At 41.7% G+C, this 19,435-nt stretch overlaps 3 protein-coding genes across 3 annotated transcripts in view; all 3 read left to right on the top strand.

Annotated features, from left to right (window-relative positions):
* Positions 1-4,060, top strand: part of LOC104943992 (ubiquitin-conjugating enzyme E2 D2) — a 92,690-nt gene extending 88,630 nt beyond the window's left edge. Inside the window, exons 4-7 of the mRNA XM_010769459.1 lie at positions 649-726; positions 852-957; positions 1,307-1,400; positions 2,823-4,060. Coding sequence (XP_010767761.1) covers positions 649-726; positions 852-957; positions 1,307-1,400; positions 2,823-2,868 — 324 coding nt within the window. The 3' untranslated portion in view covers positions 2,869-4,060. The remainder of the gene's footprint in view (positions 1-648; positions 727-851; positions 958-1,306; positions 1,401-2,822) is intronic.
* A 1,077-nt stretch (positions 4,061-5,137) lies between these two features.
* Positions 5,138-8,192, top strand: LOC104943991 (CDGSH iron-sulfur domain-containing protein 1). Its single transcript, XM_010769458.1, has 3 exons — positions 5,138-5,326; positions 6,310-6,512; positions 7,259-8,192. Exons 1-3 carry the CDS (start codon positions 5,272-5,274, stop codon positions 7,346-7,348), a joined length of 348 nt encoding a protein of 115 aa, XP_010767760.1. The 5' UTR covers positions 5,138-5,271; the 3' UTR covers positions 7,349-8,192.
* A 1,089-nt stretch (positions 8,193-9,281) lies between these two features.
* Positions 9,282-12,445, top strand: LOC104943990 (CXXC-type zinc finger protein 5-like). The gene is made up of 2 exons (XM_010769457.1): positions 9,282-9,948; positions 10,757-12,445. The coding sequence occupies exon 2, from the start codon at positions 11,032-11,034 to the stop codon at positions 11,914-11,916; it is 885 nt and encodes a 294-aa protein (XP_010767759.1). The 5' UTR covers positions 9,282-9,948; positions 10,757-11,031; the 3' UTR covers positions 11,917-12,445.
* Positions 12,446-19,435: the final 6,990 nt, after the last annotated feature.

Raw genomic sequence — 19,435 nt, 5'->3', positions numbered from 1 at the left:
CATGTACCTCTGAACTGTAGTGGAGTAGAAGAACAAAGTAGCAAAACATTGAAATACTTAAATAAAGTACAAGTATCTCAAAATTGTGCCCAAGTATAGTACTTGTTGAGTTTATGAACTTAGTTACTTTACACCATGTGGCTATAAAGATAGAAAGACTAAGCCTTGCACAGAGGCACGAAAATACATTTTCAAAATGCTCAACAGTGCTGCCAAAATTATAAACTGACTGCTCCACAATTTAAAATAAATGCTTTTATATATTTCTATTAGATGTGACTCTTTGGCGTTTCTGTTATTATTAACTGCTTTAGTTGTTCTGACTGCTAAAATCCTCTGTTATTCCTCATTTTAAAGCCGATATTCCGTGGGGTGGGGGGCTCTGATCCTTGTCACCTTTTTCATACCTGATGAGTTTGCATCCCTGCTTAATTAAATGCATTCTAGCTCTTTTTTTTCTAGCAATTAACCCTCTCTCATATGCTCACAAACATTTTCACTTACATTTTAAACGGCATCTGAATAGGTCAAAGTAAACTGAATTTAATATTTGTTGTCAAAGACAGCAGCACTCTGGTTTTATTTGTATACATTTGTTTACTTCAGTCACTAATTAGATGGTTTTCTCTCCTCCCCCCCCCACATTAGAATGACAGTCCTTATCAGAGCGGGGTTTTCTTCTTGACCATTCACTTCCCCACAGACTACCCCTTCAAACCGCCAAAGGTAGGCAAGACCTAAGCAAAGAAAGTGCTTAATAAACACAGTACCAGTGAGGCACAGAGAATGCCTCCTGCCTGCACAGCTTTACATCATTCTGTTTCCTGTCTTTTCTCCCCGTCTGCAATAAGGTTGCATTTACCACAAGAATCTACCACCCAAATATCAACAGCAACGGCAGCATTTGTCTTGACATTCTGCGATCACAGTGGTCTCCGGCTCTCACCATCTCCAAAGGTAAACTCCCTTACTCCTTAAAGTACACATATGGTTAAAGAGGAATAGCAGTAATAAACGAAATTGCTTCCCACAGATAATACACTACAACATTTCTCACTCGGAGGTCCTTGTATCAGACTCGACGCTTCTCTCTGTAAATGTCAGCTTTCTCCCTATCATTCAGTGCTTATCGCTGGGTGTCATGAACCACAGTTTTCTATTTTTTACATCTGAAATTGCATGTGTTATCAACATTTCTGTAGGCATCACAAGTACTCAGCCTGACTTGCACCCAAGGGTCACCCGAGGAGAAAATTACATGTATTTTCTATTTGTGAATACTTATTGGTCACCTGTCCTGTTCCAGTCCTCCTGTCCATCTGCTCTCTGCTGTGTGACCCCAACCCGGACGACCCCTTAGTACCCGAGATCGCCCGCATCTACAAGACGGACAGGGAAAAGTAAGTTATGAGCTTCATGTTGTTTCTCCATAATTAGTTTTTTTATTTTGCCTTGTTTCAATGGTTCATTTCGACACACAAACCACATCTTATGAGCTTGAGCTGTCAGCTAATGCTTGTTCTGATCAAAGTTGATGCCTCAAACTGGCTACTGGTGGAACGTTTGTTAAAGATTATTGATTTATTTTTAACAGGGTCACTGGTCAAATGTGTGCAGTAGACTTACAGTGTTCACGACACACCAGTAACAGATCATACCCACCACCGCTTTGTTTTGTAACTTTTACATAAGCTAGTGTTGCCTTCTCCACAGTTTGAAAGCAAACATACAGGCTTCAAAAATGTACAGACCTCTTACTTGAATAAGTCTCGTAAACCAAGCAGATTGGCCCTGATTGGCCACCTGAAATGGGCTGGATATCTGCCAGATCTGTTGTAATTTGCGTTATATTTTAAGGGGGGCTTGCATGATCACAGATCTCCAATGTAAGTTGGAGTTTTAGCAGTGTATACCCGTTCTGATTTCTGACATGCCTGCTGTCAAATGATCCATTATAAACTGTCTTTAGCCTGCGTTATATATGACTGGATTCATATTTATCATGATGCTAAAGCTGAGATCGCTGTGACATAAAACTAAACAGATCTACGTATTGTAGACATCTTTGGCGCCATCATGTTCTTGATTTAGAATTTTTTGTTCATAGAAAATGTGCCTTTTTGTCTTCATCACATTGAGGATGCAGCATTCTTATTTGAATAATCTTCAGTTATTAATTGGCAAAAAGGACAGTCAGTTCAATGCTAACACTAAGTGTGAGCATCCTGTAAATTGATACTATAATGTGCCTTTAGCAAACCTTTTCCAGATAGCGTTGTATGCCTTTTGTTGAAATATTATTTCTTTTTTTACAACATAAGAATCTGAGCTACTTCACTGTGATGTCGATTATCAATCACAACATTTCAAAATGATCTGTTCCTTTCCTCTCGTAGCACACGATAACAGAATTAAGAGGAAGTCCAAACTAGTGTTAGCCTTTGTGCTTCTTTGCCCCGTTTGATATTCTCTGGTACGAAGAATCACACAGGAACAACCTTAGGATGGGTGTTCAGTTCAGACAGAATGGCTTTCCATTTGGTATGCTACATCTGCAGCAGCATTGGCTCCTGAACATTTACCGCATTGGTGATGAAAAACAAACTAGCCAAATAAAATGGGTGCAAGGTGGCAGAACTCTGTGCCCTTGTAGAGTGACAGCCAGCTGGCATCTCTGCTGCTGCTGCCTCTGCAAGGGTGGCTGCAGAACTTATGATGCACACGTGGAAAATAACGGAGGTGACCGAGTCGCTGTTCCCTACTGACTTGTTTTTATAAGGTTAAACCACTAACGACTTTTCTCTCCCTCTGCTTGTTCACAGGTACAACAAAATAGCTCGGGAATGGACACAAAAGTATGCAATGTAGTATTGGGGAGGTAGAATCAATGCCAACCACCTCTACAACGTAAGGTTAGGGGAGCTTCAGACGTAAAGAGAAAACAAACAAAAAACCATTCAAAACAAATGAAAAGTTTAAAACAAGATCTTGTTGGTTTCCATTGGAGTGCTTTCTTTGAGCCACGCCTCCCCTTCACCAGAGTACCTGTAAAACTCCCTCTGCCCCCCCTCTCTTCTCCCTCTGTTTTACTCTGTCTCCCTTTCCCTCCCACCTGCCTCTCAGCTCACCTCTCCACCCTCCAGTGTACATATTGTCAACTTGAAATGGTAACACCCATCTCTTTACCTTCTCCCTTTTCACCTCCCTCGTGACCTCTGACTTCCGTTACACTTTGCCAACATGCAGTTTGCCCCCCCCCCCCTCCTTAAACTCCTCCTTTTTCCTACACAAACTCCTGCATCCTCACCCACCTTCCCCAGACGTTAAAAGCATTCCTTTTGAGCATCAGTAAAACTTAGAGGGGACTTCTTTTTTTTCCAGGGCAGTGGGGGGACAATACATTTGAGGGATTTTTACACTCTGCACCCTTTCTTGTTTTGTTGTCCTTTCAAATCCCATCTGTCAGAGGTGACAATACAAGAAAGCAATTTGTTTTCGCATGCGAGTCAAAGGGCACTCTGTATTTTATACAATGAATACTTAAAATAAATCATTGCAGGCTATGTAAGATGAAAAAAAAATGCACATGGGCTATTTTGGTCTTCTGTTGGATTCTACGAAAGGACTTGAATTTATCCCCACATCTCCTGCTCCAAACTCCCTCCCTCCCTAACCAGTTGACCCCTTTGTACACACACATAGACACACATGCACGCACAATTGTAACCCCATGCCACCCCACCACTACCACCAACTTTTCGTTATTCACAAAGTGGAGGTTCTGGACCAGGTATTTAAGCAATTTATTTTTCTTAGTTCCCCCGCCCCCCCCCCCCCCCCATAACTCTTTAGGTTGCATTTTTTTCCCTTTCCTTTTTTGTTGTTGTTGCTATTGTTGAATTAGAGGCTAACATCTTAAATGGCTATGGGACTGGCTTGGGCTCTGGGTGCGAGGAGAACCCACTCTTCTTGCACAAAACCTCTGTATATTGAATTACCTGAGAGGCTCGTTGAGCTTTGTGTGTTGATTAAACTGTGTAATAAAAACCCATGATTCCTGTGTTGACTCATTCTCAGACCCTATTGGAGTACATCCAGAAGTAGGAACATGTGAAGCTGGGTCACATTCATGACCCAGTTAAACAGGAAATGGACAGGATGAATACTACCTGCCTTCACCACACGGTTTCACTGTTGGTCTGATTGTTTAACAAAACTTTACATAAAGGGTTTTGAAATGTATCACAACATGATTTGTAGAAGTTAGTATTTGAGTGTCAATCAAAAGTTTAAATATGTTGGTTCAAAATAATGCATTTACAGTATTAATAAATTAATTGTATTAAGATATTACACAGGCCTTACCTCATGGATATATTGGGACATACGTTTTTAATATCAAAATGGCCATGATATCCTGTAGCCCTCTTGGGGGGCTTTTATCTAAACCATTTAAGTGTATAACATTTATTAGATGTTAAATTCGCTATATATCAACAGTTATTTACTAAATTAAGACTTGTTATATGTTTTTTTAAATATTGAAGAATGGACAGCAGTGGTTCTTCATATTAGTGGTTCTTCATAGCATTTCTGTGTTGAAGAGAAATAACTTACTGAAGAAGGAAATGGGACTCGACAAAGCTTGAACAATCAAGATGGCTATCCTCCAGTGGATCCTTACCGTCGTTCACTACGTGATATAATCATTACATGTCAAGTTAATGAATGCATAAGTAATTATTGGAGTAATCGCTATTGGGGTTCATCCTAAAATAACACCGTTTTGGCACAGATAGAGCAAACTTCTCATATGGAGGCTGTGAACTGTATTTGAAGGTTACGGAATAAAACCAGATTATTTTTGCCACTTAAAAGTTTAGACGGTCAAGAATTACTTTATTTTTTTTTTTAAAGCATATTTGATTCAACAATTGAAATGGCATCTTTGTAATTGACCTTGAGACCTCCTTGCTGGGTCATAAACAATATAGAGGTAGTTAATGAATCATATTTGAGATTTCAGTTGCAGTAAATCCTTCAAAGAGTACTAAAGCGAAGCCGGAAGTACGCGTGGATTGGTCTCTTGCTCTGGCATAACTCCTCCTCTCTTTGAGCTGATTGGCTGCTGCACAGCACGTAGGCGGCCGAGCACGGTTCTTGTGTAGCGGGGAGAGTTCACGTAAGATTCTCAGTTGACCTTGCTGCTGAGTGCTTATCCAAAAACAACACACCGTTCAGCGAAAAACATCAACCCCGGGTTTACCAGCCATGTCACAGATACCGATGCCCGCATTATCCAGCTCAGGATTCTCGTTAACAAAAGGTAAAGTATCCAAGCTAGCTAATAACATGCTAGCATTACATGACTTGTCATTTGCCGCTCAACGTAAACTTAACACGTCTGTGTGACCTGACATTACCCTGGCGAGCTCAGTGAATGCTAACGTTACGGTTGTTTGTAAGCTAGCATTTAAGAAGGGTTGAATGGAGATTATGAATCTGAGTACATTTAGGGAATATATAATTAAACATTTGTATCTTATTTCAGCAGTTAGTTACTTATTCAGCAGCTACTTAGCTAAACAGCCATGTAGCTAGCTACGTCACTGGGCAGTCAGCCCTGTTGGATGCATCCTCATGTTGTGTTCCCAACTTTAGACTATCACTCAGATAGTTTTGGCCCATCAGCTATCAGGCCATACTCGGAGGCGATTACAGCACATACTACAGTATCTTAACGTATCATTGACTCCAGCCAGCTTCCCTAACAAAGCAGCTAATAACTGAACCTGCTGATCAGGACTGACAGCAGGGCCCCAAACGTCAACAGACAGAAGTAGTGCAGCAAGTGCTTAAAATATTACTTCCAAGCCTAAATATTACTTCCAAGCCAAAAGGTCAGTAACATGCAGAAAAACAATATTTTAACACAGGTTCAGTGATTACAAGGGTATTTAAATGGGCAATGGATACCATAGACCCTGGTATGTATCATGAAGTGTCCAGTTGTTGTCCAGTAAACCTGTGCTGTGTAATGCAAGCCAGTAAAATATACATCCAATACTTTTTTTTTTTTGTGAACCCTATCATTTTATTGGTTCTGACTCTGTTTTATGTAGGGCAAAGTTAGCCATAACACTGTATTGAGATGCATTCAATTTGGGGGTGTTTCTAAGATAGGAAAACCACCTGTGATGTCTTTACCAAGCCACAGAAATGTGTATTTCTGAATGATGATAATAATAATAATAATAATAATAATAATACTTTTCTGTATCTCCACTCACACTGCGTCTCCTCTTTCAGAGCATTTTGTGGTTGCGGTGCCAGTCGCAGTGGTTGCAGCTGTCGGAGGTTTCCTAGTCAGCCATTACCTGAGTGGACGGGGCTGTAAAAAGGGCCAGGTAAACACCTGCATCAGTAAAGACAGCCCCAAAGTGGTGCACAGCTTCGACATGGAGGACATCGGCACCAAGGCTGTGTACTGCCGCTGCTGGAAGTCAAAGAAGGTTAGCAGCTACTTTAGAGCATACATAACTGCACTTAATTTCAGTGTTTGATTTATTGTTAAATGTATACTGATATTAGACATTCTAAGCTAGTAACTCCCTTAGCTTTCCACCATAAAGGGTCACTCCAGTTCACATAGTTCACAAGTGTTTTTTCTTTGACAGCTTATTGAAATCTTATCATTAAGCTCTGCCAACCATATCAGAGGCCTTGGGTGTTGGCTGAAGTAAGTTAAACACTTAGTGAGACTGATTTATGGCTTTTATGTCAATCTGAGAATAATTGAGTGGGCCGCTATCGTTCTGTATATAGGTTACATTTGAAAACAATAGACCTCATACTTGAAATATCCCAAGTTGTACTTTTTGCGAAAGTCTTTTAACAAGATCTAAAATATGCCCTATGTACATAAAATAAAGGACAAGGAACATCTGAGTTCAACAAATCGCTTCTGTCTGCAAAGTTGAATATTTTTAAATGTATAACCACTGGGGCTTAGGCGTCTTGAGTAGAGCTATTTCAGGATTTGATTTGTTCACGATCGTAAAGATAAAAATGGTCTTCAGTCACTTTGAGACTGATGATAATACTACTAACATGTCTGCTCTGTAGTTTGGTCTCTGTCTTAGTATAAGGTGCTTTCTGGGAGATTACATCAATATTGGCTAACAGTGTCCAGTCGTTTCACTGCAGCACAAAGGGCTTGAACTTGATAAGAGCAACTTTTGTTTCCCTCTGTTTACAGTTCCCTTTCTGCGACGGAGCCCACGCCAAACACAACGATGAAACCGGGGACAACGTGGGACCGCTCATCATCAAAAAGAAAGATGCTTAAGCCGCCCAATTGGAGAACCTTGCGCTCACCCTTTCACTTCTAATACACCCGACCCTTGTTTGTCCAATCATTTATTACCATCGCAGTGTCGCACGGATTGTTATGGTATTGTCGCAATTAAATCAAGCGGTGGATATACTTTATGCTCAGAACAAAACATTTTGTGGTATTTTGATTTGATTCACGCTGTTTCTACGTAATCCGACATTACTTCAATCAAAGGTCACTTGAGGAGAGATAAGGAAGGACTTTGACAATCAGCACACAGACATGGAGGTACTATGAATAAAGTTACATTTTGACCTACTTTATGTGTGGAATTCAGTTAAAATACTCACTGGACCTGATTTTAAGTGAAATATTTCACAGTGCATGCATAGTAGCTTCACGTCTGGTGTCAACAGTGTTTCCCCTTCCTTCTCCTCTCCCCAGAGTGGAGCATTATAAAACCTGACGTTCTTTGAGGCAGGGCTTCATTTAAGTCGGTCATTTGAATTAAGGAAAGGCTTTATTTTTAAATCATTAGCCCGCGACACCCAGAGTTGAAATGCACATAACCCATATGAATGTTACATGGTATGATTTTTGCACCATGAGCTGCTTATTCAGGAGTTTTGTCTTCAATGAATTTCTCTCCAATCAACACTATCGGCTTCTTGTTTACCAGTTTTACTGTCTGCTTCCTGAGCGAACTTGTATTTAATCTGTAAAGTATTCAAAAACTTGCTTAGAAAATAATATATATTGCTTATTCCATCAGATTTATTTTCTACTGGCTGCGTGCGGTGTGACGACTTGACTCATTGTTCTGTATATTGTGAATAAAACTTAATAAGTGACCTGATTTTGTTGGCTTGGCATGTTTGTTTTTGGAGGTGTTTTCTTGTATAGGAGCCAAGGGCCAAACTGTGTGTGTGTGTGTGTGTGTGTGTGTGTGTGTGTGTGTGTGTGTGTGTGTGTGTCAGTGGCCATTTTAAGAAGTGGCAGTATTTGTGGTGACCACTAGAAGACGCTGTGTTTACACGGATAGTCCTGGCCAGACAGTGGGTACGGTGGGCCCCTGTGACACGCACACGCACGTAGATACACACACACTGACACACGCACGAAGTATCTGGCTGCGTGCCAAATGCAACGGAGGGCTCTCACAAGAGGTGGAGTGGAGTACACCGTCCCCGCGTGAAGAGTCACCTAACAGAGTGCTGCTCACAGAGGGACAACACACATCTGAGTGTCAACAATTACCTGCGTTACAAGTGGAGCAACATTAGCTCAATGCTACTTATGCTAAGGAGGCTAACACACTTTGACGGATAATTCAATCTGACAAGCCTATGTTTGGTAAACAATACTTTTTATTTTAGAATTATTAGTTTAATTATTGTTGTTTTTAAGCAAATGCGATTCGATTATGTCGACTATATGCTACACTGAAGACAACAAATCCAGTTGTGCGTTCATTAAGTATGAATAACCAATAATGAAAAGGCTTCCCGTGGGGATACTACTTACTTCAAACTATAGAAAATGTACATATCCCCCCACCCCCCCAAACAAAGGGGAACGTTTCGCTTCGAGTTATTTCCTAAATATACATGTTAAAATGTAATGTGTAAACACCGACCTGGCCAGAAAATACGGATGAAATATTTTATTTAGGCCAAGGTCCGAGCCATTTACAATAGGTTATTGATGTGCGTTCTTTCCAGACAGAAAAGACAATGCATACATTCACATCTCAATTTGAATGCAATTCTAGTCTTCGCACTAATTCACTGCTAAGCTGATTAAAGCTTTACGCACAGGTGCGTTTAATTAAGATAATGAGGCTACGCATTACAGCGCTGTAATTCAAATAAACTTTATTGACATGAGATCAGAAAACTTTATTGCCAAAGTAGTAAACATATTAATAAAACAAATCAAATATACAATAATATGCACAAAGGCTACAGTCATATTAAATATACAAAAATAAAGGTATTACTTAACAATAACGATCATATTTAGTAGTTTCTCCGGTGATTAAACAGGACTTTAATGTAGGCTAGTTAATGGCACAAGCCTTAAAGACTTATTTTTTTTAATTGAGATGGAAACTTATCTATGCATTAGACTGCTGTAATAACACACCGTAATGAATAACTTTAAATTAATTTGAATATATTGACAAAAATGTGTAAATGTTGGCCTGGCCTGTATTTAAAAAGTTGTTGTAGGCCTATTTTAAATATTTAACATGATAAAAGGATAATTGGTGTCACTTGTAGTAACGCCCATTGATACAAAAGGGTGTCTGATGCATAGTAATGGGGCTTTAATCTGTCACCCTAAAGTCTACCCACTGACAGCTGTCCGTGTATGTTGACGTGTTCCTGGGGATATTATGGGGTCGCTCTGACCACGGTCTCGGCTGCAGAGTCCACTTCGCATTTTGAGCGACGCCCCCAAATTCCGTGCAGAGTGTTTGCAGACCCTCCGGGACGGAGAGGTGGAGGAGGAATCGGCAGCTCCACCGTCCATATACACTACAATCACCACGCCATTAGTTCATGACTTCATCATATGTTTGACAGGAGAGTTTGGACCCTATTTGGAAGGTAAGACGAGACGTTTTAACAATACTTCCTGTTGATTTTCGCTGTTTTGGTTTTGTCGCCTTTTTCCTGCGCGCAGCGCCGTGTCGCAGAGACCACTCGGACTGTGGTCAGCTCGTCGTGGCGTCGGTCGAGCACAGTCTTCTTAGGTAACATGAATTACGGTGAAATGATCGATTAGGTGTCCAGATCGACCCAGAAAAGGGTATACAGTGTTGTCCTGTAACAACATATGTGTCCCGTGTTCAATCACTGGAGTAGATTTTCTACAAATGTGGACATGGAATATAGCCTGGTCTTTTTTTATCCACAGCAACCGCATCGTTGCGCACCTCGCTCCTCGTCGTCGATACCAGACAAAAGACAGCCTGTTTTTTTGCGGTCCTCTATTTAGTCTTCTTCTGTTCAGCTTAAGCTTTGCCTGGCACACATAACAGCAGTCGTCAAAATGTATTTGAAAAGCGCGCTCCACATTTGACCTGCGCATATGCGCATATCTTTGCATATTGTTGTCGCTCTGTTATTGATTGCATTGATATACCGTGAAATTCTTAAAGGGATACTGCCTCCTGTATGCGGAAATCATATTCAACCAATGCACTGTGTGATACAGGCACGGTTTGTCTCTATTCAAGCAGTTTATTTCTAAATCTATATAAATCTATGTTTTTTTTCTTTAAAAACAGTGTTTAGTGCCTCTGGCTGAGAAATATCTCCCAGTCTCATCTCCTCTGTTTACTCTCTTTCTGTATTGGTCTCTCCAATATTTCTATTCTTAACCTTGCTCTCTTCATCCCCAATTCATTTCTAGCTCTCCAGGACTCTGAGGCTGCTGCAGAGAATGGGAATAGGGACACAGGCCAAGGCTTGCCATTTTGGCTGAAGTAACAGCAGGACGGTTGTCAACCCCGCATCGGCTTCAATCCCCTTCTCCCTTACCACTCCTCCCACACACACACACACACACACACACACACACACACACACACACACACACACACACACACACACACACACACACACACACACACATACACACACACACACACTCACACAAGGACAGACACCCCCCACACAGCCATTGCTATGTCCACTGCCGTAGACATCGCTGGCCCTTCCTCCCCAGATCAGCCCCACAGCAGTGCTAAAATCCCCAATGAGCCTCTGAGACCCAGCCTTAAGCGCTCCAACCACCCCTACAGCCTCTCCCATTACATCTCCACCCCTTCCCCTGCCGTGGACGTCAAAGGCCTGATCCAGCCCTCTCCGACCCAGCAGCGGGCTGCCCAGCCTGCGCACACTAAGCCCCGCCGGGCCCCTTCCTGGCCTGACATGTGGGAGTCGCCCAGCGGGCTCCACCTGGCCCACGCCGCAGAGCTGCTGATGCGCGCTGGGCTGCTGGCGCTGACCCCGGCCTCCACAGAGCAGGCCGGCCTGGGCGCACAGAGCAGCCAGCCGGTTAAAAGGGAGGCTGTAGAGGCAAAGGGGGATGCGGAGGGAGGCGGGTCGGGGCCCGAGGAGGACGAAGAGGACTCCTCTGGATGTGGCACCGAATTCCAGCCCTTCCTGGGTGCTTGGTTCCCCTTCAGCCCCGCTCTGTTCCCCTTGGCAGGCTTCCAGATGGGGGGAGGCCACTGGAGGAGCGCGGCCATGGGAGCTGAGGGCATCGAGGGGCTGGTGGCCGAGGGCTACTCACCTGGCTCTCTGGGCGGGGGCAGCGGAGGGAGGAGGAAGAGGAAGAGGTGTGGGGAGTGCGTACCTTGTCGGCGACAGACGAACTGCGACCAGTGCAGCAGCTGCCGCAATCGCAAGAGGGGACACCAGATCTGTAAATACAGGAAGTGTGAGGAGCTGAAGAGGAAGCCGGGGGGTCCTGGGTTTGAGAGCAGAGTGTCTGGGTTTGATCTAAGGGGCTCCGACTTTACTTTGGGTCTGGCACAGGAGAGAAGCAACAGCACCTTGGATGGATAATACTGATAGGGTGGGTGGCAGCATTTGTCAGAGGATCCTGGTTGGATGATTGTTGAGGGGCTGCAGTAAATAAAAGCACACAGGACACCATGATAACACTCAGACTGTGGTTCAAAGATCTCGTCAGATCTCGTGCTTAACGAGGAGCTGCAGCTCCGTTAGAGAATGTCCAAACTCGTTCCCATCCTTTCTTTTGACAATCAGTGAGTCGGAGAGGAGAGAAAAAAGGATACCAATGTGTGTCAATATTTAGATGACGACAAAAAAAATGCTGTAAATAGACTGTAAATATCTGGAAAACATTATGTCTTTTTCTACATCCCTTTCCAGTTTGGATGTATTGTGTTTCAACATAAAAAAAAGGAGCCAAATGTTTTGTTTCTAACGGGGAGTTTTGTTTTCTGTTGTTCTGACGTCACTGCATCAGTAAGAAATGAATGAGTTCAGCTTAGGCTAAATTATTTCATGTGCAACTTGTACTGTATAGCTCTGTTTGCCCTTTTGAAATCAAATAAATTGGCCATGTGAACTTGTCTACAGGCTGGGTTTATGCTATGTCCGCTAGTGTGTGTGTGCTTGGATTTAATTGGGTGTATGTGTCCAATGTTTCTGGTTGTACACACACGTGTTCATGTGTGTGTGAGGTTGTGTGGATTATGAGTCACCTAATAGTGTGGCTGAGAGCCTTATCACAACCCCACAGACACACAAACACACCTACACGCTGCCTTGGCAGGTCCGGTGCATGCTCTACATGCACACACACACACACACCCACACACCCCCACACACACACACACACACACACACACACACACACACACACACACACACACACACATACACCGGAAATCTGTGTCACCCGCTGCCCAGCAGGTCCAGTGACTCCCTGAACGCCTGCAGTCTGGCTCCACTGGCCTGCAAGATGGCAGGAGAGAAAGGGAGGGAGGGAGGGAGGGGGGGGGATTGCAGAAGGAAGGATTGAACGGAGGACAGAGAAGGGGAGGAGGGGTGTGTGGGGGAGTTGAGAGAGTGAGTTAGGGGAGTAGGGGGAGCAGGAGGAGGGGTGGAAAGTGGATCTAGGGAGAGGGTTGAAGGGGTAGAGTTGGGAGGGGGGAGAAAGAGACGTGGTGAAGGGCAGAGAGAGAGAGAGGGAGAAGGGAGGATTGGTGCTGGTGGTGGGGGGTAAAACTGGGAGAGATGAAAAGCAGGCCACAGGGGGAGAGGAAAGAGAAAGAGGGAGATATGCAAGGGAGGAGGACGGGGAGATGGACAGCAGGGGATGAAGATAACGCGGGCCAGACAAAGAGGGAGGCAGAGATGAGGGGTGAGATCCGAGAGAGAGTAGTAGGCGCAGTGATGGAGGCCGAATGAAACGCAGCGAGAAGCAGGGAGACGGGGGTTAATGACGGATGCATCGTCCAGATATCCGCCACAGACCCCTGTGGAGCGTACATATGTTAGCACCAGCGGCCCTGCCCACTCTGAAGGAAAAAGTCCTCTCACACTGCAGTGGAACAACCTGCCAGCCCAAGGCAACCTGCACTGGAGCTGGGCGGACCCTCACTCACCAGCCAGACCTTTGAAATGTTGGCCACTGTGTCTGCTTGGAGACACTGTGTCTCATTGTGGATTTTTTGTTTCCCCTCTCCCTCCATTGGCCGTATCCCCAGTGTTAGAAAATGTGTAACAGCTTGGCAGAAACAGCGTCTTTCTGAGATCACTCCTCATTACGTCTCTGTCATCCATTTGCCTTCACTTTTGTACACAAGCAAGACACGCTACACCCGAGCACAAACACAATGGTGTCTTACATCCTTGAGAAGCTCAGGCTCATCTGCCTTCAGGTTATTATTTTGGTGACACCAGGGTCAAAGGGGACTCTTGACCTTTGATCCCTTAAAGCTGTTAAAGGTTGATTCGGAATAGACCGGCGTCTTTAAACAGCACCATCTTCTCCCTATCATTAGCCCTTAGCATGCTATATGAAGCATGAAGACTAATACACCTTACAATACCTGGGAAAATTCTAAAAAGTCAAAACCCAACACCATCCAAATGATCAGGCACAAAAGAAATTAAGCTCCCGAAACGTTCAGACATTTTGATCCCCAGGCGGGTTCGCATGGTGTGTGTTTCAGAGGTAATGTGTACACAAAATTCTGTTAATCTTTAGCTTGCTGCTGATTTTCAAAAAGCCACAGTAGTTCCAGAAAGTTAGGCAAAGCATGGTGATAAGTCTGCCTGCAGTGATATTTCATAATGGCTTTTCTTTTCACGCCACGTCATGATGTGGAAAATTGAGCGAGAAGCTGCTTGCAATGTTTAATGAGCACGATTCCCACCTTTTAATCAGAGCAGCACATCATGAACAGAGCTATTACATACATGAGGTCTTTAACTTTGGTATTTGATGGTAGTGCCCATGAATTTAAGTATTCCATTAAATTATTAATGAATAAAATGTAAGATAATCAATTATATTGATTTGCAGCAAGGACTAACTAACCACTTGAGAATTGTCATACATTATTAATTTGAGTCATTATCTCAAGGCAGTTGCAATGACTTTATCCCTATAATGCAGGCTTTTGAGAGATGTTGTAATATAGCTCATTCACAATATAGTATCTATTTTATTTAAAAATCAAATGAAAAGTACCCTTCAAGACATTTTAGTCACTGACTTAATCTTTTTCCCCCCCTTATGGTTCAAATACAGCTACATATTCTAAATGTTTTAATTTGTAATCTGCCCATGTCTTTGTTATGCTACTGTGTTTTAAATGAACAGGACTCAGGCTCTACAGCAAATGCTAGCCTAGCTCTTGCCTGTTTGGACCATGGTTTGGACCCAGCAGTGCTCTAGCAAAATGCTAACTTCAGCGGGCTAACATGCTAATAGTGACAATGCTAATGTGACAACGCTTACCTGGTTTAAATTTGCCATTTTCAAAAATGATCTTATCTTTAAAAGTTAGTTTAGCATTTTAGCATGCAAACATTTGCTAATTATATATTTTAGGTTTTGTAAGTATTTGGTTGTAAACCAGGGGATCACAACAATTATTAAAAGTCAAGCTGTAAGGGACATTAATTGAAACTTTTAAAGAAATGTCAACAATAAATCGAAATATTTCATTATGGACCGAAGTTTTATACTGTGAGATAGAGAAACATTGCTAGAATGGCTAAAAATACGCAACTATATAATAGTTTCGAGAACATGTCGCCAACTTGAAAAAAGGGAAGAAATGTGAGTACCATTTATTTTTTCCTTCTACATTGTATCTTCTAACCAGTCCCAAATGTAAGAGTTAGGTTTAGTTGTATTTGTTTAAAGGAAACTCCAAAAAACAGTTTAGCCTACTAGTCATGAGTTTTAATGGGGACTGCATTACTGAGGGCACAGAATTTGAAAGATAAGGACATTTACTGAGAGGGCCTGTCAAAGGATGCTAATTATATTGTATTCTGGGAAATGTAGGATTGAATTATTTTAGAGCTTGACCATACTGCGTCAGGATAAGTAAGGCCATGCGCGCCTATGATTGATTTTATTTTGAACAACCGGGTATTGTTTTAAGACCACTACTATCATAAAGAAAGGATGCCCTCAGAGTCATGAGATCAATTTCATGCATGACCACTTTCTTCCTGATCTTGCACGTGATATTTCATAGCTGCAAGTGTGCTATTTTTTTTTTGTAAAACACTAATATGCAGGATATTTCTTGGACCAAGTATGTTTGATTTGTACTGACACAGTTCATCTTATCTCGGTAATTTTCTTTAAGATTTTTGGTATACATAGTAGGCTATACTACATAGTCAGATATAAAATACAGATATATGTCATGTTATACCCTCTTTAATGTTGTTAAATATGATACGTTTTTTCATCCAATTTTTATTATGTACAAAAGTTAAAAATTTTCTTAATTTGAGAAAAAAAAACCCGGCACACCAAATACGATTTCCCAACACATCTCCTGACTGAATTTTTCGCTCACATTAACACTTTATCTTGTCACATACACCACCGACCATAACCAACAATGAGGTTACAAATTAAAAACCTTTGTCCTTTAGTGCTAAATCTAATGACTCCATTACTGAGGTTTTGTTATTCATTGAATACAGAGCTGTTAAACTGACTGTCTCATTATGTCTCTTCACAATGACTTCATTCAGAAAACCAGATAAGATGTATTTTATTGGCCTGAGACACATCTAATCCTTGATGTGTACTATCCCACCGGCGCTTAGTCAACACAGGAGGATCACAAACGGCTTCTCGTGTCCTAATTTCACCTTTCAGGGTGGACACACAGGAGCACCGCTAGACTCTTAACACCTACAGCAAATAGAAACATTACAAGCCAGTGTTGTGCACTTTCTTATGGGACAAAGATGATCACACTCCTACAATGCTTTGCTGGGAAACCCAACACTGTCCTACTATATATAGCGGGGCTTTTCACACTGTGCATGACTACTCGTGTCAAGTCACATGATTCAAGAAATATGGGTGGACACACACGCTCTGTACTCACACACACACAGAGGCTGGGGTGTGGAGGTGGTGAGGGAATGAGAGGAGTTTTATTGAGTTGGCTGTGACGTGTTGCTTCCCGTGACCTGACTCCCATTTGCTCCGTCTCCTTGAGCGTCTCGCCCTCTGTCTCGCTTTAAACCACATGCTAATCAGCTTTCTGTGCTCCCCCTTTTGATCTCTGATGGCCTGTTTTCTGACACATCCCACTGAATAGATAATCATTGTGTAAGGGACCAACATCAGCAAATACTGTCTTTCCCTATAAGCACCCATGTTGAGTGCAAGCTGAAAACATATGCAAAAAAAACACCAGATCTGATCTTTTAGTTGCATTAATTTGTTATTTTTCACAGCAACAAAATAAATAAAAGCTCATTAAGCATACAAACAAAGTAAAATACAAAAGTCAGCATGGAATTAGTGACCAAGTAAATTGAATATGTGACCCAATAGTTAACTATTAACTACATCACAAACAACAACCTTAAAAAGTAAGTTCTGCTACATCTCTTATGATAAATGATATACTAGTTCTGTCTTGTTTCTTGCATCTGAGTGATGTCCCTTTTTTAATACAGTGAGTGAACTCTGTACAAACGCAGGTCCTAAACATGGCTGCTTTTAAGTGATTTTCTTGCAAAGCAACGTGAGTCACCTGACCCTGCCCTGTCCCCTGACACGATCCAACTGATCATGTGTTTCACTAACTGAAGGCCCTAGTGATGGGAATTATGGCTCTCTGAACTAGGGAGCCGGATCTTATGGCTCCATTCCTTTGCGAGAGCCGTTTTTTTTTAAGGGGGCAGGCTTAATAGGAATCTGCGAAATATACCTTTTATAATTCAATCAAATGTAGTCCTGTTTTGACTAATGATTTATATGTGTACACATATATCACTTAAATTATTCAATACATCCTTTGTACTGAAGTATTCAAAAGTACAAATTACATTTAATATAAATGATTTGCTGTGGCCAATTCTTTTCATTGCATTTACAGACCCTTGTAACTCTGACTCTGATTGTAGAACCACGCTAAAAAAAAGAAGCAGATAGCAACACCTATACAAACTGACAACAAATCTTTGCTGAGCCTAAAAATAATCATAAATAAATAACATCATGAAACTAAATATATTGCAATGCTCAAAACAGCAGCATCCAACACAGTCTCTAATCCTTGGATATTACATGTCACTGCATGCATCATGCACGGAGCACCCGTAGCGCGGATATCAACATATAATTCCGTCTTGTATTAGGCTACTTAACAAAAAAAACAAAAACAAAAAACGGCTCGTTCACGCGCGAGCCGGCTCCCGTCGCTCACTTGAAAGAGCCGGCTCGTTCGCGACATAGAAAGCTAGAAGGACACTAGGAGGCCCCCGAAGTAGGCAGGAAGTGAGGACGCTAACATTGGAAGCGCCTGTATGTTGTAGACTTAGACAGTGATGGAATGTGATATCACATATTAAATATGATGTTTGACTGAACTCTCATCACAAGGTCCACTTACTTGGTTTCCAGAGCTATTAGCCACATATCTGTTGTTTGCACTGTCATGGTTTAATTGTTGCCGTGTGACAGTATGGATTTCTCGGTCACATGATAGCGACTGAGATGGGGCCCATAGCTCTAGAAAAACCAAGTTAGTGGGCCTTGAAATGAGAATCTTTTGTCACCGTTTTAAAGTTGTTCTTAACATCTGAGATTACTTTTGGTCCACTAAATTGCAGAATTTAGTTTAATACATCTTACATATCTTCAGTCACAAACTGAAACTTTTTGTTCTGTGTTTATATCTTTATGGTTTATTGGACTTATTGAAAGTGGCTTTGGATAAAAGTGCTAGCTAAATGAAATGTAATTATAATGTAAAGTAATGTAATAAGATTAACAGGAATCAGCTATGTTTTTTTAGCTAAATGCTAATGTCAGCATGCTAACATGCTCAAAATGCTAACATTTTAATGCTGAACTGGTCCAATTCTTAATATGTCACCATGTGCGGCATGTTGGAATGGTAATATATGCTATTTAGCACTTAACATGAAGTACAACTGTGGCCTCCCAACCCAGTCTCAGGGCATTTCGTGTTATAGTCACAACATTTAATCTATTGATTCGTGTTCACCAACACGATTTTACCCTTTTTTTTGTGTCACACAGAACACAAAGCAATGTATTTCTATTGGTAGTATGTTTTGTGCCTGCACCACGTCTTTTTGTCCGGTCGGGTCTCTGAAGACCAGAAGCTGTGTGGTTCATAAAAACATGTTCTTACTCAATATCAAGCCACGATTATTGTTTTTATTTTAAATCGTATAATGTCTGACTTTTTTTGCCGTCAATGAGGAAAATAAATGTGGATAGCCTCAGAATACTGAAATCTGTATTTTTTATAAATCTTTTTTTCCTTCTAATTTGTTATTCTTGTGTAATAACACACTGTTATTCACTCAACAATAACACACAATTATCCTTGTTTTTATTTATTTGTTTAATTCTATAATCTCTGGCTTTTTTGCTGTCCGTCAGGAACTGAATTTCTAAATAAAATAACCGGAAACAGATACACACCCTCTGAACTGATTACCCAAGATCCTCAGCTATGGTTTAAACCTATGGTTTAAACTCGATGATTGGATTGTTTAGCCGCAATGCATGTTGGGATATGGTGTTTATGCGATATGAAATCCGAAAGACATTTCAGAGTTTGGGATGGCCGAAGATACTACACTACCCATAATCCTCAACTATCGTTTGGGACTACAGTCCCTTTGCTTGAAAAACCCTGTGATTAATCTTCAAACTCTGGGATTGAATGTTGGAGCAGCAGTGCGCCAAGGTTACGTCGAGCGTCAAACAGCACTTTGAAATGTAACGAAACCACGGCAGACTATCCAAAACTAGACTTGAACTAGACCAGCTACACATGCTGGCTATTGTGTTTCACAAAAT

The sequence above is a fragment of the Notothenia coriiceps genome, unplaced genomic scaffold, assembly GCF_000735185.1.
Source record: "Notothenia coriiceps isolate Sejong01 unplaced genomic scaffold, NC01 NC01_scaffold00007353, whole genome shotgun sequence".
Classification (NCBI taxonomy): domain Eukaryota; kingdom Metazoa; phylum Chordata; class Actinopteri; order Perciformes; family Nototheniidae; genus Notothenia; species Notothenia coriiceps.
The sequence above is the reverse complement of the archived record's forward strand: the minus strand, read 5'-3'. Positions and strand labels throughout refer to the sequence as shown.